At 45.6% G+C, this 17,349-nt stretch overlaps 1 protein-coding gene across 5 annotated transcripts; it reads left to right on the top strand.

The window, feature by feature from the left end:
- The first annotated feature begins 1,192 nt into the window (after nucleotides 1–1,192).
- LOC122566538 (nidogen) lies at nucleotides 1,193–16,183 on the top strand. Of its 5 annotated transcripts, XM_043723948.1 has the most exons (21): nucleotides 1,193–1,534; nucleotides 7,660–7,938; nucleotides 8,069–8,274; nucleotides 8,351–8,442; nucleotides 8,540–8,686; nucleotides 9,080–9,313; nucleotides 9,612–10,137; nucleotides 10,348–10,514; nucleotides 10,666–10,797; nucleotides 10,870–10,968; nucleotides 11,341–11,514; nucleotides 11,971–12,108; nucleotides 12,498–12,623; nucleotides 12,744–12,866; nucleotides 13,132–13,475; nucleotides 14,005–14,341; nucleotides 14,450–14,678; nucleotides 14,838–15,013; nucleotides 15,126–15,234; nucleotides 15,481–15,599; nucleotides 15,768–16,183. In XM_043723948.1, exons 1-21 carry the CDS (start codon nucleotides 1,208–1,210, stop codon nucleotides 15,893–15,895), a joined length of 4,212 nt encoding a protein of 1,403 aa, XP_043579883.1. In that variant the 5' UTR covers nucleotides 1,193–1,207; the 3' UTR covers nucleotides 15,896–16,183. The 5 variants fall into 5 exon arrangements, with proteins under 5 accessions (XP_043579883.1, XP_043579885.1, XP_043579884.1 ...); XM_043723950.1 differs by lacking the exon at nucleotides 11,971–12,108; XM_043723949.1 differs by lacking the exon at nucleotides 12,744–12,866.
- Nucleotides 16,184–17,349: the final 1,166 nt, after the last annotated feature.

Raw genomic sequence — 17,349 nt, 5'->3', positions numbered from 1 at the left:
TCTATGTTGTATGTTTTTGTCGGTTAATGCGTTATTTATAGGCCTGCGAAACTAATTGTATTTACTTCTTCTACACTTTCGACCTTGTGATTGTCGCTTCGTTTCGCTTCGCGGAAGAATGAGATTGAATCTTAAGAAGAAGTAGGAAATAAATTCTCATTAGAAGAGACGTTAGATTGGAAGATTCAGATTGGACAGAAATCGCAGAATTTTTACGATCGTTCGATGCGCACGTGGATTAGAGCAACCTTGAAATACAATTGCAAAGCTCCCGATGTGAATGACGATTATTGCTATAATTAAATCATTAAAAGCTCGTGCAAAGATCAAGCCGCATAATCCGGCAGACCTTGGCGATCGAAACTGCAATTGAATGAACCGCGAAATGAAACTCGTTTGCGTTGCGCGCAACAGATAATAGATAACACTTTGCTGAATAAAAATAAGCGCGTATCTTTGCTACAGTATTTCCCTTCGTATGCATTATACAACCATGATGCTATCGTAAATTATTTAAAGAGACGTAGAACACTAAATTAACGGGAAAATGAATGAGTTCGAAGCCATAGATATTATCGGAAGCCTGATAATTAAGTCGAGTCAATGATAATCAGTTGTAGTAAACAGGATAAGTATTATTTATGGATACTCTGAGTGCATGGCTTCGTGGAATTTTGAGCAGCATAATAACACGCAAGACAATGACGTTTAGACAATAGTATAACAAACATCAATAAATTTAAACATATAGGTCTTTGGATTTATAGCGTAATTAGCCAGATTCATAGCATAATTAAACTAGAAATTAGATCTATAACATAACTGACACGATAGCTTGATCGTATCACGATCAACTTCGTCGTTTCCCACGTTCTGATCTGTTATCGTTTACCTGTTGCACTTCTAGAAAATACAAAGTAGATCTGCGCTGTTTCTATATTTATCGCAAGGAGTTTCATTCCAAAGAGGTCGCAAAAGTCGGAAATATAAAGGAATAAAAAATTAAAAAAAAAGAAAAAAATATAAAGACACCCACAATATCGCGCGAAACCGCGACGATACTCGCGTGTGCCCTCGCGGGAATAGAGGCGAGCGATCCGAGACAGACTGTGTCGATGGAGGGGGTAGTAGCACGAAATTATCGGTGGCACCGGGAGAGAGCAGAGAGACGATGTTTCGTGCGTTCGAAAGAAGAGCGGCCGAGAGGATGAGCGGGCAAAGGCGATTAAGGGGCGGCAAGCGAGAACTCATCGTCGTCGTGGCGGTGGCGATCGACAGTAGCGTGAAGTCAGTCCAAGAGAGAATGACTCGTCGCGCGCGTCCTCTCAGCGTCTCGCGGCTGGCTGTGGTGCTAGCCCTGTTCGGGACCCTATTCGTGCCTTTCGCCGCAGCCCTCAACAAAAACGACTTGTACCCTTACACGACACCTGGTTCCTCGATCCTACAGTCGGACGTAAACGGGTTGCTTCTATCCGCGGAGACAATTCTCAAGACACCGATCGCATTCTATGATAAGATCTTCAATTCCATATTCGTGAGTACACCAGTTTATATATTTCTTTCTTTCTTATTTGTTGGTGATTTGTTTCTCTGGATTATTGATTTTAATTTATTTCACCCTGATTTCTTTCCCTTGCGTTTCAACGGATTGATTGGAAAAAGCGAGATTAGTTGAGAGTTTTTATGATAAAATGTTCTATATTGCGCGTTAAATTGGCACAGCACCCGGATTTATTTTAAAGCTGGACAGGAAGCCACACGATTCGACAGATAAATCGTTATTTTTATCCAGCAGCGTGGATCTCTGTGGTTTTCCATCGGGCGACGCTCGGTGGCCACTCGCATCCGGCCCCGTTTAATTTCGGTACTCACAAAAATACACGGTAAAACTTCGATAGAGGGCCACGGGCTGCAGCCGCTCGTACATCGAATAACCCTTGCAGCGCGCGAAATTGTGTAAACACGAAGCGCGCGTGCCACTGTTTACGCTTTGTGAGGAAAGGGAGAGCGCAACAGGAAAATCGTTTATTTAATGTTTTAAATTAGGACCGGCGCTCGTGCGCGTTGCACGATGAAACGTCTCTCCTCCCTTGTTTAAATATAACAAGCCGTTCCCTCGGCAAGCGCATCGTTTCGTTTTGCCTCGATGGATGGAACAAGGAGAGGAAAAAGAAAATTCGAAAAGCGTAGAGATCGAAGAAGGCCAGGCAGAAGCAACTACATTTTCGACGATGGTGTAATTCGTTTCGTTGATATTAATTCGCGCGGAACGAGGGAAAGCCAGGAACAATTCGGTCATCCCCTTAATTCGGCTCGTGGTCTAATCTGGCGTCATTCTCTAGCGTGACACGAATTCATTGTCTGCGATGACGGTCAAACGGCCGCAGCCGGCGCGCAATCGCTTAATTGCGCTTGGGTCGTCGCACGAGCTGCTTCTCATATTCTCTGTCTCGGTGCGCGTCACTTGTCACGCGGATCATGTTCCCCCGAACGTGGAACTCGTCCCTTCGACGATCGGCTGAACGAGAGCTTTGCGATAAGATTCACAGTTTCACGGAAATTTCTCGAACACCGAACACAATTGTCAGATACGCGAGGATCGATTCGAGACTGAAACTCTTCCTGCGGGACAAGGAAAGAGAGAGATAACACGTCCTTAAATTATCAACATTCGAATTTTTGACGCAATGTTATTAGATTAGTCGCGGACGCTATTGACTCATGGAAGGCAAACACTGCGAGATTAGAGGAGAATTGTAGTTAGTTCTCCGGTGATCTCACTTTTCCACGAACCGATTCGCAGGCGTCGTACGGAGCGTGAATGGACATTGATTGCACGGTACGCCTCCCCCACGCGTACGGATGCGACGTAGGTATTCGGATGAATCTTCGTTCTAATTGATCCAAGCGAGTCAAGGTGCGTGATCTCATGCATGTCGAGCGGCGTCATGTTTTCATCGCCGCGTAAAAAGCCGCACGTAGGAAAACACGCGATCGGCTCGAGGTAACTACAACCCGTGACTCGTGACGCTGATAGAACCCATTTACGGCTGACCGGCTGCTACCTTCTTAATAAGATGTCCTTCATTGATACGTTAAACGTTGCGTAATTATAATTACCTGGTAGAAAAACAGCTTGGAAATAACAATTTTATAGCTTGCTTCACCGTACCCCCTACTTTACTACATCGACCACGTGCACGATGACGATGAATCTCGTAGTATAGCGTTCCATTCATCGGCACGCTCAATAACGCGATCCCAATGCCGTGCCGAATAGTGGACACGTTATCAACGCGCCATTCGTGTTTCGGCACCGTGCAGTTATCGAATGAACGCGGCCGAACGAACCAGCTAAATGTTTTCGACGACCGGAAGGGAGACGAATTATCGACAAATAATCGCAGGATCCTCGGTTAACGAGTTGAGAACGGAGTCTCGATCGCTAAGATACGCGAAGATACACGAGAATGTGCGAAGATACGCGACGAGCATACGCGTATTCGAGCATCCTCGTTCATCAAGATGTGGTCCCGATAGGTGGGATCAGGCGCGCTGTTAACTGCCACTTCCCCGATCCATTTCGCCCTGGCTCGAAAGCTAGGCTCGTTTTTCGCGCAGCCGCACGTAATTAAGCTCCGTCGAGCATCAGATAAATATTTAATTAGCCTTCTTCCCCATTACGCAAGGATGTAGAGGAGGCACGATAAACCGGCGAGACACGCAGGCAAAAGTAGCGCTGAAATTTCCGAACAACAATCGACGAACGTCGCTAATTAAATAGATAAATACGTAAGCGGGATTCGACGCGCGTTTGATTCATCGAGTGGAAAAGGGAGAAACGGCGCGAAGCGGCAATTAGCCGGCGCTTATTGCGCGCCGTTCCGCGGAAATTGAACCGAGAGCGAAGAGAGATACCTGTTGGTTATCCGCGTGTTCGTCCGCGAACGATACGATCTCGCTAAACGAATGGTATCGGAAGCCGGCCGGTGGATTTGCATCCAGATGGACGTTAATGCGACCGACGATTTACGGCGTAAACGCAGCCAATTAGCCTTGACGCTTTCCCACATTAGTTAGCGGACGATTTGTAGGAGGAGCGCACCGGGAACGTTGTGAAATTCCGCGAACGATTCTTCCAGATCTTCCCGGCGACGTCATCCCGCGTCGCGAAGCCCAATTAGGCTTGTTTGAAAAGTTCCTGGTTAATTAAATTACCGCCAATAACGTAGTCGTGTGAAATTGTTTCTAATGTAAGCGGTCTCCTGGCAAATGACAAATTCGAAAGGAAGCCGCGTGTCGCTTACTGTAAAACGTTACGCCGCCACTGTCCAATATGCCCCGTTGATTTAACGACTCTAAATCTAAAGTGCAGTCGATTAACGGGCAATCGTCGCGTTAGATGGCAATCAGTAACAAAGAATCAGGCGGTAAATGTCTGATAATTTATCGCACGCGACGAAAATGTCCGAATCTAAATGCAATTTCTTAGGAGAATCGAAGAGATTGAATAGATGTTTGGCATGCAAACCTGCGTTAGGTCCGACGAATTGATTGACACAGATACGAGCTGCGATATATCCGCGACGGTCTACTTAGAAGCTCTGCCTACACGACAATCATCTCTATTTCGTCGCTTATCGTCGACGATTCGCAGTCATCAGAATGATTGCGGCCGATTACACGATTGCGTTAGCGCGTGCGACTCGCCTTGTCCACCCCGTGTCTCGAAAACATGATCTATCCTCATAGAAAGAAATAAAAGTGGAAAGAAAGAAAGAAAGAGAGTGCGATCGTTGGCCAACGTTGGAAACTCGTAGGTTCCAGGCGCAATTGCACGATCATCCCCAGACCGCGAATCTCTGTTCGTTATTGTTATAAAGTGTCTCGTGAAACGATCGAATTTTGAAGTTTAAACGCGCACGAAGTTGGCATTTAACGGAGTCGCGGTTATTGTTTGCCCGGTTAATTGAAACTCTCGGGGACCGCGGTTTTCCAGTGACCGCGTCCCAATGATCTCTTCTTTCGCGTTTAATTTTGTTGAAGTTTCGAGAGCTATCGAGATAACATCTCTCTGCTCGCGAAAGTCCTCTTTCCCCTGAGCTAAATTCGAATAACAGCCCGCGGAAACTGATTATTCGAACGAGCGAAAAATTAGCCCAGTAACAGACAATAAATCTAACCAACTGCCTGATCGTGTCGTCGTATATATTCGAAATTACGAGGAGGTGGAATTACAGTCGGTTAGTTTGAATTATTCCATTCGATGCGAGTCCCCTCGGGTTTTTATTTAACGAGCGAGCAGCTGGCATAATCAGTGACATCAGGAAGAGAATCGGCGAGTAAGATGAATTCGTCGTATTACTTCCAGGCAGCTTCTATCTATTTTCACCGTTTTCTCTCGCGTTCACGATTACCGGGGATTACGTGTGTGCGTGTGTGTCATCGGCTCAGCTGTGACCTACGACCCAAGCGATAGCCCCGACGGAGATAGCGTTAGTCCCGACTCTCCTCTCGAAACTCGCCACTGTCAAAACGTTCGAGTACGGATCGGGAGAAAGAGAGGCGAAAGAGAGAGAAGGACAGTCGAAGAAGACGCGATCGATGTCCACTCTCGAGCTGGTTGCCATGTCCCATCGATTATCGGTGATCCCGGTTTCCCGGTGCCCTCGTAATTATCGCACGAAAAATCATCTAATCGGAAATGGCTAACTCGTGCCGATTGTCATCGATCGTGGCCGGGAATAAAAAGAGAGAAAAGCTGGACCGTTGATCGGAATAATTACGGGGACTTTTCTTTTTCCCCTCGTTTTCTCTTTTCCTTGAACTTTTTTTTTCAATTAGATTCCGATGGCGTGAAATTGGTCGCATCGATCGCGAAGAAAAGGCTCGATTGACCGCGACGCGGTTTCAAAGCAGAATTAGAACTGTTTCTTCGCGTCGAAGTCGCAGGATGAAATTGCGCGAAACTAAAGGGACAGACGTTGAATCGGGATGAAATTGTGCAATTGAGAAGCAGACTTTGAGAGATCATGAGAATTCCTTTAAAATCCAAAAAAAGTCCGTATAGTTACAAAATGAAACGAATAAGAAGATCGAATAATTTAATCAAACTGTATGCATATAATGTGAGGCATTTAAAGAGCAACGTGACATCGAGTCGGCGCCTGATGAAGAGGATCATTGTCTGGTCAATTTAATTTGTGCCAATTCTTGCGACCAGATCGCTCGTTGAATAATACGCGCAGGCTTGGGTGTTAAATTCGACACGGTGGTAATATCAGTGGCACGTGAAAACAATACGAGCGTTGAACAATCAGAAGTTCGAGCCGAGAAATCGGGACGTGAGAGCGGTCGAAACCAGGCCGGAATTTCGTTGACGTGTTAAACTTCGTCAATTAGCCAGGGTCGTTAACTACGAAGCTTCACTTCCGTCTTTCCATTTGTTTGGTACTCGACCTGGAAGCGCATTGTTCATGCGTGTTATGACACTGTTTCATAATCGTATCGAGCTGTGAAATTGTCCGCTTGGTAGGCACTTGATACAGCGTCACAGTCGAATATTCAAAGATGCGATTTGGAAACTAAGGAACTTGAATCCCTGTCGAACTTCGTCTACCATCCTCGCATTATTTCGCAATTACGTTTACCAAGATCGGAGTATCGTTTTGAAAAATATTTCTCGAATGAAAACCAAAGTTGTCAACGACTCTCAGGCGTTTAAATCTCTTCTTCCAGATTTGAATCTCGGTGACCCAAAAATACGCGACAAAGTAGGCCGCGCGTAGACAGAGGTTCAGCCGACGAAAACATTCGCGGGGAAGCAAAAATAGAGTTTCGGTGAAGTTTTAATTTGGTCCTCGTGGAACGTTGGGAATCGTTTCTCCTGCTGGCGTCGACGGCACAGCTGCTCCCGCCACGAATGTGGAGCAACGCGCGCGCCTTTCAGTTTAGCCAATTGACGGAACGACGTCTACTCTGGCAGACGCGTGGCATCAAGCTGAGCAGCTTCAAACTCGAGCCCTTTCTAGTGTCTCAGCTTCGTTAAACGACGCGTACACCGGGTGAATGACTTTTGGTGTACATACGAGACGTCTCGTTACATCATCCATGGATTCCCGACACGTGCTCATACTATTTACCTGTCTAATAACCGCTACACATGCGTCTAGGCAACTCTGCAGAACGTCGTCTTTCTCCACTCTTTAATCTTAATAATCGTTCGTTGAACCGATGTTGCGATAAGGAAGTTGTTAGATTAAACATTTTAATTATAGAGAAGAGGGTGATTGGACTACCGAACGAGAACGTAAAATTCGTTCAGAAGCTATCGAAAATTTCTTGAGTTCTCTTAGTCCTTATTTCACGGTTTCTCTCGGATTAAAGAGAATCTAGATATGCAGATTCCTACCTGCAGGCAGGATCGCATCGTAGAAGGTAGAGAAATTTAGAAACCTCCTTGTAGGGGTGTGGAGGAAAAGTTGGATAAAGACTGTTGGGGAAATTTTATCTCTGGATTGCATCGAACGGATAACGAAAGTTTGCCGACACAGCCTGTGAGATCTTCCGTTTCGATTCTCATTCGCGTAATGAGACTTTTAATTACGAAGAGCTGAATACAGAAGTAAGGGCTAAAGAGATTACCTTACCTGGTTGCAGGTAAACGGAAATGGCGTCCTCTCTTTCGCAAGGGCCATGCAAAGATTCTTCAATATCCCATTCCCGCTCGACGATCCGGTTATCGCGCCGCTCTATACACACGTTGACACTAGCGGTTCTGGAAGAGTGTATTATGGCGAAACAGACGCACCAACAGTGCTTGCCAGAGCCGGTGGAATGGTTCGTAGCGCTTTCGCGGACGCCGCGGACTTCGTACCGACTCATGTTTTCCTCGCCACATGGCTGGCCGTTGGATACTATAACGGAAAGAGCGACAAGGTGAGTGGAAGTGAGTCAACTTGCTAAGAACAAAAGCAAATTTTCTCACGTGCAAGATACACCGCTAAACAAACGAGACGAAACCGATCACTGTCTTTCGTCCTTTCTGATTTAATTCGATTCCTCTTAGGTGAACACGTACCAGGTAGCTATCTCGTCGAATGGCACGCATTCTTACGTGGAACTATTGTATCCGGAGAATGGTGTACAATGGATTCAAGGTGAGTCGCACCCGAATGGTTTGCCTGACGCGAAGGCACAAGCAGGATTAATGAGCGAAGGAAGAATGTACACGTTGAAGGGTTCCGGGACGGATCAGATTCAGAATGTCGACAAGTGAGTCACTGGATGCCTGTTCAAAGTATGATTTATCTCTTCTTTGACCGAGAAAGTAATCCTCGTTGTCTTTCAGATGGTCGAACGTGAACAGACCTGGACAGTGGCTGTTCCAAGTAGGACCGATCTCCGACGACAGCGACGTGAAAGTTCCCGACAATATCGAAGGTAAATTTTCTATCGACTGTCGATCCTTAGCTCAGATTGCTGGAATTTTTCGTTCGATCAGACTGTACCATGTGTTCCTTGTTGCTTCATCGATCAGATAGCAGCGCATCGAATCAGGTACCAAATTGTAGAATAGGAGCAACGACTTGCCACAGCAGGGCGACGTGTGTCGACTACGAGGTAGGCTTCTGCTGCCACTGCAAGCAAGGATTCTTCGGCAATGGGAAATCCTGCCTGCCAAACGGTGAGAATCGTCGTTTCACGGTTCCACTTCGTCGTAAAGCCAGCAACCCCCTCAATTATATGCGAGTCACGTTCCTTTGATGTGGCCACGCTACATAAAAATTCGCTTTCAAGAGGTGCCCGTACTTTTAACCGACTCTTCCCTTTTCGACAGCGACAAGTGTCGCGAAACGAACGCCGACAACAGACGATTCCGGTCGCGTTCTCTCTGATCTATTCATAGATCACGGCAACTGACTACGCGGCTCTTTCGATGACCTCGTAAAACAGCGGATTCTCGGAACTAGGCCCTTTGAATAGCAAGATTCTGTAACCGACCACCGTGGTTTACGACGAGTACAAGCTAATTTCAGGCAATAGGCAAGAAAATTGAAAGGATTGTACAAATTTGTAGATATTCCACTGCGTGTAAATGGCCGCGTTTCCGGCACGATCAACGACGTGGAGTTCCCAGCGAGAGATCTTCAGTGCTACGTGCAACCGAAAGATGGAAGAACGTACACGGCTCTATCGAGAGTACCCGAGGAAATTGGCGCCAGTTTCCAATTGTTGGGTAATCTGGGCAGTGTGATCGGTTGGCTGTTCGCTAAACCGGTCGGCGAAACGAAAAATGGATACGAGCTTACAGGTACTTTCCGACGATGTTACAGTGTACTGCTGACAAGCTTCACGAACAAAATACCAGTCTAACTTCACAGAGTGAAAGGAGCATCGTCTCATCACACTGGTTGATAGATTGTTTCTACAAATTGTATCGCCTGACAAATGACTTCTTGTCAGCAGAGCACTGTACAATTATTCTACATCGCTTCTCCTAGCTTTATTCCGTTTTATTATTCCCTTTCCCTATTATTTCCTAACAAAACCAAAGACTCAAGACGAAACTATTGTTAACAATGGTTAACGTAGAGAAACGATCGATTCAGGGGGCATGTTCAATCATACGACGGTGCTGACGTATCCGTCAACGGGCGACAAACTAACGATACGAAGCAATTACCTCGGGTTGGACGTGTTCGGTCAGCTGAAAGTGGAGGCAATGATCGAAGGTACGTTGCCGCAGTTGGCGAGAGACACCAAGGTCGATTACGGTGACTACGAAGAACTTTATACGAGAGCGCAGGCCGGCGTGATCCGCGCGCAAAGCGAGAGAATTTGCAAACTGAACGAAGGCGGGGAAGAGCGGGAACTCGCTTTCATCCAAGACGAAACTATCGTTTATAACGAGTGTCCGTATCTGAACGTCGAACCCGAAGACGACACGACCAGATTAAAGTTCTACAGAGGTGTTACTACTTACGAGGCAACCGAGGGAATTATACGTTTCGCGGTGAATACAAAAGTGGCGCCCCTCGAGGAAGAAGATCCCTGTATCCAAGGAAGGGAGACCTGCAGCGATCACAGTTTCTGCGTCGTCGATGGCGATAGCTTCAAGTGTGTCTGCAATCCTGGGTAAGAAGTTTCACTTTGGTTTACGCGTGTATTCTCCGAAGATCGCGTATAAGATTTAGAAAAACGTCAAAGGGATATCTTCTTCTCGTTCTTATGGTAGTACGGTTGGATATGTTGAAAAATCGGAAAGGATTTTATTTCGTTTGTAGACAAATCACCTCGGTGATACTCCTCTCGCGAAAATGTGCAATTTTCTCTTTTTGTTATCAGCTATCAGTATTTGTACGAGGAAGACGGAAGCGCAGTTTGCGTGGATGTGAACGAATGTACCGCCGGAAATCACATGTGCTCTCCCGACGCGCAGTGCATTAATCAAGAAGGCAGCCACACGTGCCAGTGCAGGCCCGGATTCTCCGGTGATGGTCGAATCTGCGAAAGTGAGTTACCAACGAACGGATATTACCGTAGTCTGATAACTCGCCCAGCTATACTAGTCCAACTGGAAAATCGATATTTTCGAGGCTCTCCGCGGCGAGACTCTGTTTTACGAATTGTCAATAAGTAGCGTACCTTTCGTTGAAAATACAGGTCTTCCCTCTTGCGAGGAAACAAGATGCGGGAATTACGAGCAATGCGTGATGATCGAAGGTGCGCCTAACTGCGTCTGTTTGCCTGGATTCGAGGATACCGAACAGGGTTGCTATCCTACGTCGCAACGTGGTAAGAACGCTCATTGTCCGATCTTGTACGTGAGAAATAGTTGGGTTGATACTGTACGACGAATCGTTGCAGCTTCCTGTGATATCGAGGATAACTGCTCGTCCAATGGTATCTGCAATTTCGACACCGAGAGGCAGAAGCACGTGTGCATCTGCTTACCAGGCTTCGTTGGTAAGGATTTACTACATGATAACGCAAAGAAACATTCTGTAAATCGATTTAATCCTGCGATTTAAATTTGAAATATTTCGTGAATTACAGAGGATATCGAATTAGTCCGAAATATTGTGGTACTTTGCAAAAGTAATTGAATCCACCTGCTAATACAAATTTCGATATCTTCAAACGCAACTACCAACCAGCTAATTCCATTGTAGCTAGTCAGAAACTTGCGAGACGATGTTAAAATTGAATTACTACGGAATCACAATGGTTTCGGGCGATTCCTACGAAATCGTGCAATTTCCTCTTGTCCCACTATGCGATGGTTTGCAAACGAATCTCGCGATAGCCTTCCGTGTCAACGATCGCTATCGTTTCCAGGCGATGGCTACACGTGTTACCCGGAAGCAGAGCCAACCGCAGTGGACGAACCGCCGAAACCGCAGTGCGTGGAGGAGATGTGCTGGTGTCCAAGGGGCTGGGAATATCGGAATAACGAATGTATGCCGCAGGAAGGATCTGGAAGGTCTACCGACGTCTCCCCCGATCGAGACTGTAAGTACAACAAAGGGACGCTCGTACAAATGCATTCTTCGACCGCAGTGTCGCTCGAATTCGTTTGGTTTGTTAATCTTGGCTTTGAGAATTTGAAATAGTGAAATTGCACGAGAAAGTATTTATATTACGAATTTGAGAATTTAAGTAAATCGTGATGAGAGTTTCAGTCTTATGACGAAGGGAATACACGGAAATACTAAATTTAATTATAAATTTAAAACAGATAGAAATTTTAATCTTTCGAGGAAGAAGATTATAGAAGTATTAAATTTAATTACAAATTTAATCCTCAAGCGGATTGACACGTATCGATGCATGACAACTAATCGCACGTAGGACACGATTCGATGCAGAGCCGTGATAGCACAAAATACGAAATGATTATAATTATCCCGTGTGATTTGCGATGATTACTAACCAGCAGCGACGAACGGTTTGCATCGTGCGTTCTAGTATCGGCACACCCAGTCCCGGAATGCTACGAAGACCACTGCGTATGTCCTTGGAGTCACAGTTACGACCATTCGAAGAAGATTTGCGTGCCTCGGCCCGGATTCAACCACGAAACGATGGGCCCATCTGGATTTCACTGTACGATGATACTCAGCTTGGCTTCCGCTAATTTTGCCTATTAACAAAATCTTTCGCACGAGCTACACGCTTTCTGCGCACATCGATTAAATTCCTTTCGTTCGCTATCTAATCTATTTACCAACAGATTTACTGTCCTATTGACAATTTTGAAATGCTAGTGTATAAAACGATATGGTTTAGCTCGACGATTAATATCACACGAGCAATATGACGGTCAACCTGTTACAAAACATTTGGCACGTCTCCACGAAGGCGTAAGCGCTTTCAAACACGATCGATGCGATCGACTCGCAAAAACCCGTCACGAAACGCTCGGACGTGGATAGTCGAAGCAATTACGGATCATCGGGTAGAGCATTATCGTAATTGCACACGCTTGTGTCCAGTGTCGTGCAACGTGGTGAACAGGTGTCACCCCTACGCCCAATGCATCTACATGGCTACCACCGGGGACTACGAGTGTCGCTGCAATCCCGGTTACGAGGGCGATGGTATGGAGTGTGCAAAAACAGGTACGTTAACTCGCATCTTGTTCTTCCTTCGTTCCCACGAAATATCATCGTTCACATTCGAGGCAAACTACCATGGCGTTGTTATTTGTCGAGTGAATGAAAAGTGTTGTTCTGGCACAGAGGTGTCCTGTTTGGAGGTGGACATTTGCGACCCGAACGCGTCTTGCCAGCAGGAGGAGTCCTTAGCCAAGTGTGTGTGCAATCCAGGATTCGAAGGGGACGGAACTACGTGCAGTGCTATCGGTCATATCACCTTCCATATTTTTTTTTCTATTTTTTTCAATTCCTCTATCGTACATTTTTACTCGTAAAATGTCTATCTTAAAATTATGAATTCTCTTGTACTTGCTTCTATTCAGTCTGTCACTCGCGAAAGCCGAGGAACGTCGCTTTAACACTTCCACAGTTGCATGATCACACACGATAAAATCAATTGCAAAAGCATTCCTGAAACGAATCACGATTGATTGTCAAAATTCGTTTGCTCGAACGATCGTTTCTGATGCAGACGAATGCAGCAGCACCATTGATTGTCTGGAGAACGAACGATGCACGTACAATCCGGCAAACTCGCGGTACGAGTGCACGTGTAATCCAGGATTCAGTATGGTTGATGGTCGCTGCGTGGTATCCGACTGCTCAACGAATCCATCTCAGTGCCACGTAAACGCGCAGTGCGTATCCACCGGCGAAGGTGGCTACAAGTGCGTCTGCATCGAGGGATACAACGGTGACGGGGTTCGTCAATGCGTCGAGAACCACATTGGCTGCAACGTGCTGAATAATTGCGGCAGGAACGCGGTCTGTGGCTACAATCAAACCTCCGCGAATTTCGCCTGCGTTTGCCAGCCGGTATGTTTATTGAATCCGCAAATTCGTCCTGTATTATAGGTTTCTAGGTGAAATTGGTGAGATGAGATATTGATGGAGTTGCCGGTAATTCGATAGAGCATTTGAAATAAGAATCATTGGTATAAGAACGTTACCGAACGATCAACTTTCGACTCGGTTCGAACGGGAACAGTAGTAGTGGATTAAGTGTAGCCAGACATAGCACCAGTAGTAGTCTCGTAAGATTTACAAAGTAGAGAAAGAATGTAACTGATCGGACAACTTTGAAAATACTGCAGAACGAAACGGTAGAAACGAACGGTCGGTAGTCAGACATGGTGCTGTTGACAACTTTATAGAATATTTCAAAATGTGTAAGAAAGTTACTGGAGAAATGTAAACGCGCGTAATATGATATGAATCGCGACAGTAGAAACAAAACGTAGATGGCCAGACACGACTATCCTTTGTTCTCCAACGCAGTACATAAAGCTACAACTAATTCATTCGTTAAAAATGTCGTTGTCTAACGAATTGTGACCACTTGCAGGGCTATTATGGCGACGGTTTCACGTGTTTGCCCCAGTCATCCTGCAGACACGAACCAACGATCTGCTCGCCAGACGCTACGTGTGTGGCGGCAGGAGAAAATCAGTTTGCTTGCGTATGCAACGAAGGTTTCACCGGAGATGGGACCAACTGCGAGCAAAGACCAAAACACGAAGCAAACTTCCTGCTGGTGAATCAAGGAATGGCTACGTTGAGGATTCCGTTCGCGCCGACGCACGAAAATCTCGGTAGCCCGATTTACATAGCGTACACACAGATGGCTATCGCGATCGATATCGATTGCATGAACGGGAAAGCCTACTCGAGCGACATCACCGGTAAATGTCAATATTCTTGAAACTTTACGTCGCCGGGATCACGGAGGAAATTTCTGACGAAAATATCACCAGCGAAGAAGCTCTGTCTAGACGAGATTTGTTTTCCAGGTAATCGAATAATCGAGTTAACGTACAACGGATCGATGGCTGAGACGTTCTTGCCGAAAGTTAGCAGCCCCGAGGGACTGGCGGTCGATTGGATCTCGAGAAATATTTTCTGGACCGACTCGGGCAAAACGACCGTCGAGGTAGCCAATCTCGAGACGAAGAAGCGGAAGGTGCTCGTTTCAGACGGACTGGTCAATCCTAGAGGAATAGCTGTACACCCGTATCGCGGGTGAGTATTGTTTCTTCGAATTCGATCATCCATTCGTTAGCCAGTAAATTGAACGCAAAGCGCCTGTTGCCTGGAAATTAATTGTAATTTAACGGTATCGGGTTAAGGAGAAAATGTAAAAGCTTGTAACACGAAATGAGGAAATTTGATCGTTTGCAGGAAGATATTTTGGTCGGATTGGAACCGTGCGTCGCCGAAATTGGAGTGGGCCAACGAGGATGGAACCGGTCGTGCAATCTTCCTTCAAGGGGATTATGTGAAGTTACCGAATTCATTAAGTATCGATTGGGCGATGGATGAGCTGTGCTGGGCGGACGCCGGAACGTTCACGATAAGTAAGGACAGATCTTCCCATGAAATTTTCTCTGCTAACAGACACGCCACGATCGTCGTCTCGTAACTCGATAATTTCACTTCGTGCTTTCTTTTTTTTATAATCGTTCGCAGGCTGCATGGAAATCGATAGCAGGAATATTAACGTGATCGCCAACGAGCTCACCTATCCGTTCGGTCTCGCGATTTCCCAGCAGAATTATTATTGGACCGATTGGAAGACGTAAGTTGTCGATAAAACAGCACTTCGTTATCTCGTATTGTACTCGGCCTAAACAAAAAGATACTCGACGTAAATTGAATATTCGAGCGATATCGTAGTTAAAACGCTTTCAGCGTTATCGAACAGCCAGTAAAATATCTTTCGAGATAGTAAAGCTTAAGCGTGAATCATAACGAGCTAGGAAAATCGAGTAGAGTACCATGCAAGTTCGGAGATATTTCAATCATCCATTATTTACCGTCGTAGTCACAAAATCGAAGTTGCCATGAAGAGCACCGGGGACAGGAAGCCGCCCATATCGGTACCACCAGGGGGAAGCGGTAAATTATACGGAATAGTCGTCGTTCCTGAGTCGTGCCCGAGAGGTAAATCAAGTTTTATGTCATCGTTCCTCTCCTGTTCCCCGTCAAACTGATCACCCTCTTAAAAATATATTAAACGGATCGAATACCATAATTCCGTATTATCGTTCGTACCGTAACGATAATTGGATTAATCATCGTCGTAAATTATCGTTTGTCTGTTCACGACAGTGACCAACGCCTGTCAGTTCGAAAACGGAAGGTGTAACAAGGATCAGCTATGTCTGCCGAATGGTCAAAGCGGTAGAACGTGTGCGTGTGCGGACGACGCGACAGGACCGTGTACTGACACACAGTAATGTTTGTAACTGGTCGTGGAAGATTCAGAAGACATCACAAGGCTCGGTCAGCCGATCAAAACAAAAGAATGTTTGTTATTTGACCGCCGGGGTGGCGTCGGACCACTCCTTAGATTACGTGTAAATTATAATATTCTACTTTGTATGATTAGTTTTTATCGTCCACATTTTCGAGTAACACAATCTTTTGTATCTAAAATACGGAGCTCGCGGCGTAAAGCTGGCTGTATGGTGCTGCGACTCGGTGACACGTTATTTAATAAAAGTAAAATAATAAAATAAAGAATACACCCTGTCTATCATATTTTTACGCGATACCTTGTTACTAGGGCGAGTATATACTTTATATACCTCTGTTATCCTTTTATATCGTAATCAGTGGGAAGTTGTACAAGTTCTTGCATGTAAAGTGTCTTCATTCCATGCACGAAGTGGGAACTTCGTTCGAACTGACAGGCAACTACGTTAAAGCAAAAGAAGAAGAAGAGGCAGAAGAGATTAATTTCCTAAACGATTAAGAGTATTCACTGTCGACGTACCAGTAACAGAGAAAAAAGTAAAATTATTCTCGCTAGCTGAAGATACCGAAGCTTTGGTTCGGCTTTTGAACGTCGTTCTATACCGAACCGAAACCTCCGCTACGTAGTAATCCACTACGAAGGCAAGCCGGTGAACAGGAAGCCAATTACTGTGTTCATTACCGACGTAACAGCCGGCCATTTCATTTTCCCGCCGCTATATAACGTTAATAAGCAACTACTTACAGGCCTAATAAGAATAACACGGCTGGAAGTCGCGGTATAAAAACGAATCTCCGCTTACCTACGATCAATTACCTTTCTTCGCGAGGCTGAAGTCTAAAAGTGGAAGCACCACGAGAAAGAAGATAAAGTAGCAAAAGGAGAGGTTGATTGAAAAGTGGCATCGGCATCTGTATCGCAAAGAGGATTTATTGACGAATAATCCGGATAAGACAATTAAATTTTCCTTACCGCAATCTCTTTGAATGCGTTTAATTGGCTGACCGCAAAATCGACGAAGAGTCGTTGCGATCCAACGACGATGCAATGGGCGGTGAAGCGAAGAGGAGCGACGGCAAGCAAGAGAAAGCGACAAAGGGCATCAAACTTAGCTCACCACCACAATCGTGGAGACAAGAATCTCCTAGTAATGCGTCTCCAAGGAGTTTTCTCGTATTTCCACTGTTCAGCCGGGAAAGAAATGTATGACGGAAGAGTCCTCCGCCTTCTGTCTCGCCGAGAAATTACACGGCTTTTTCATCGATCGACTCCAACTCTTCTGGTCGAGATAAAGCACGCGTATCTTGCCATTGTGAACATTTCCTGACATTGACGTCGCCGTTGTTTGTTGTAAAACAACACAAATATTTAACTGCGAGGTAAACAAGTTCATGGAAGTTATTTGTAACGTAAACACGTAACGGAAACCAATAT

Source organism: Bombus pyrosoma, linkage group LG4 (assembly GCF_014825855.1).
Source record: "Bombus pyrosoma isolate SC7728 linkage group LG4, ASM1482585v1, whole genome shotgun sequence".
Classification (NCBI taxonomy): Eukaryota; Metazoa; Arthropoda; class Insecta; order Hymenoptera; family Apidae; genus Bombus; species Bombus pyrosoma.
This window is presented reverse-complemented; position numbering and strand designations above follow the sequence as displayed.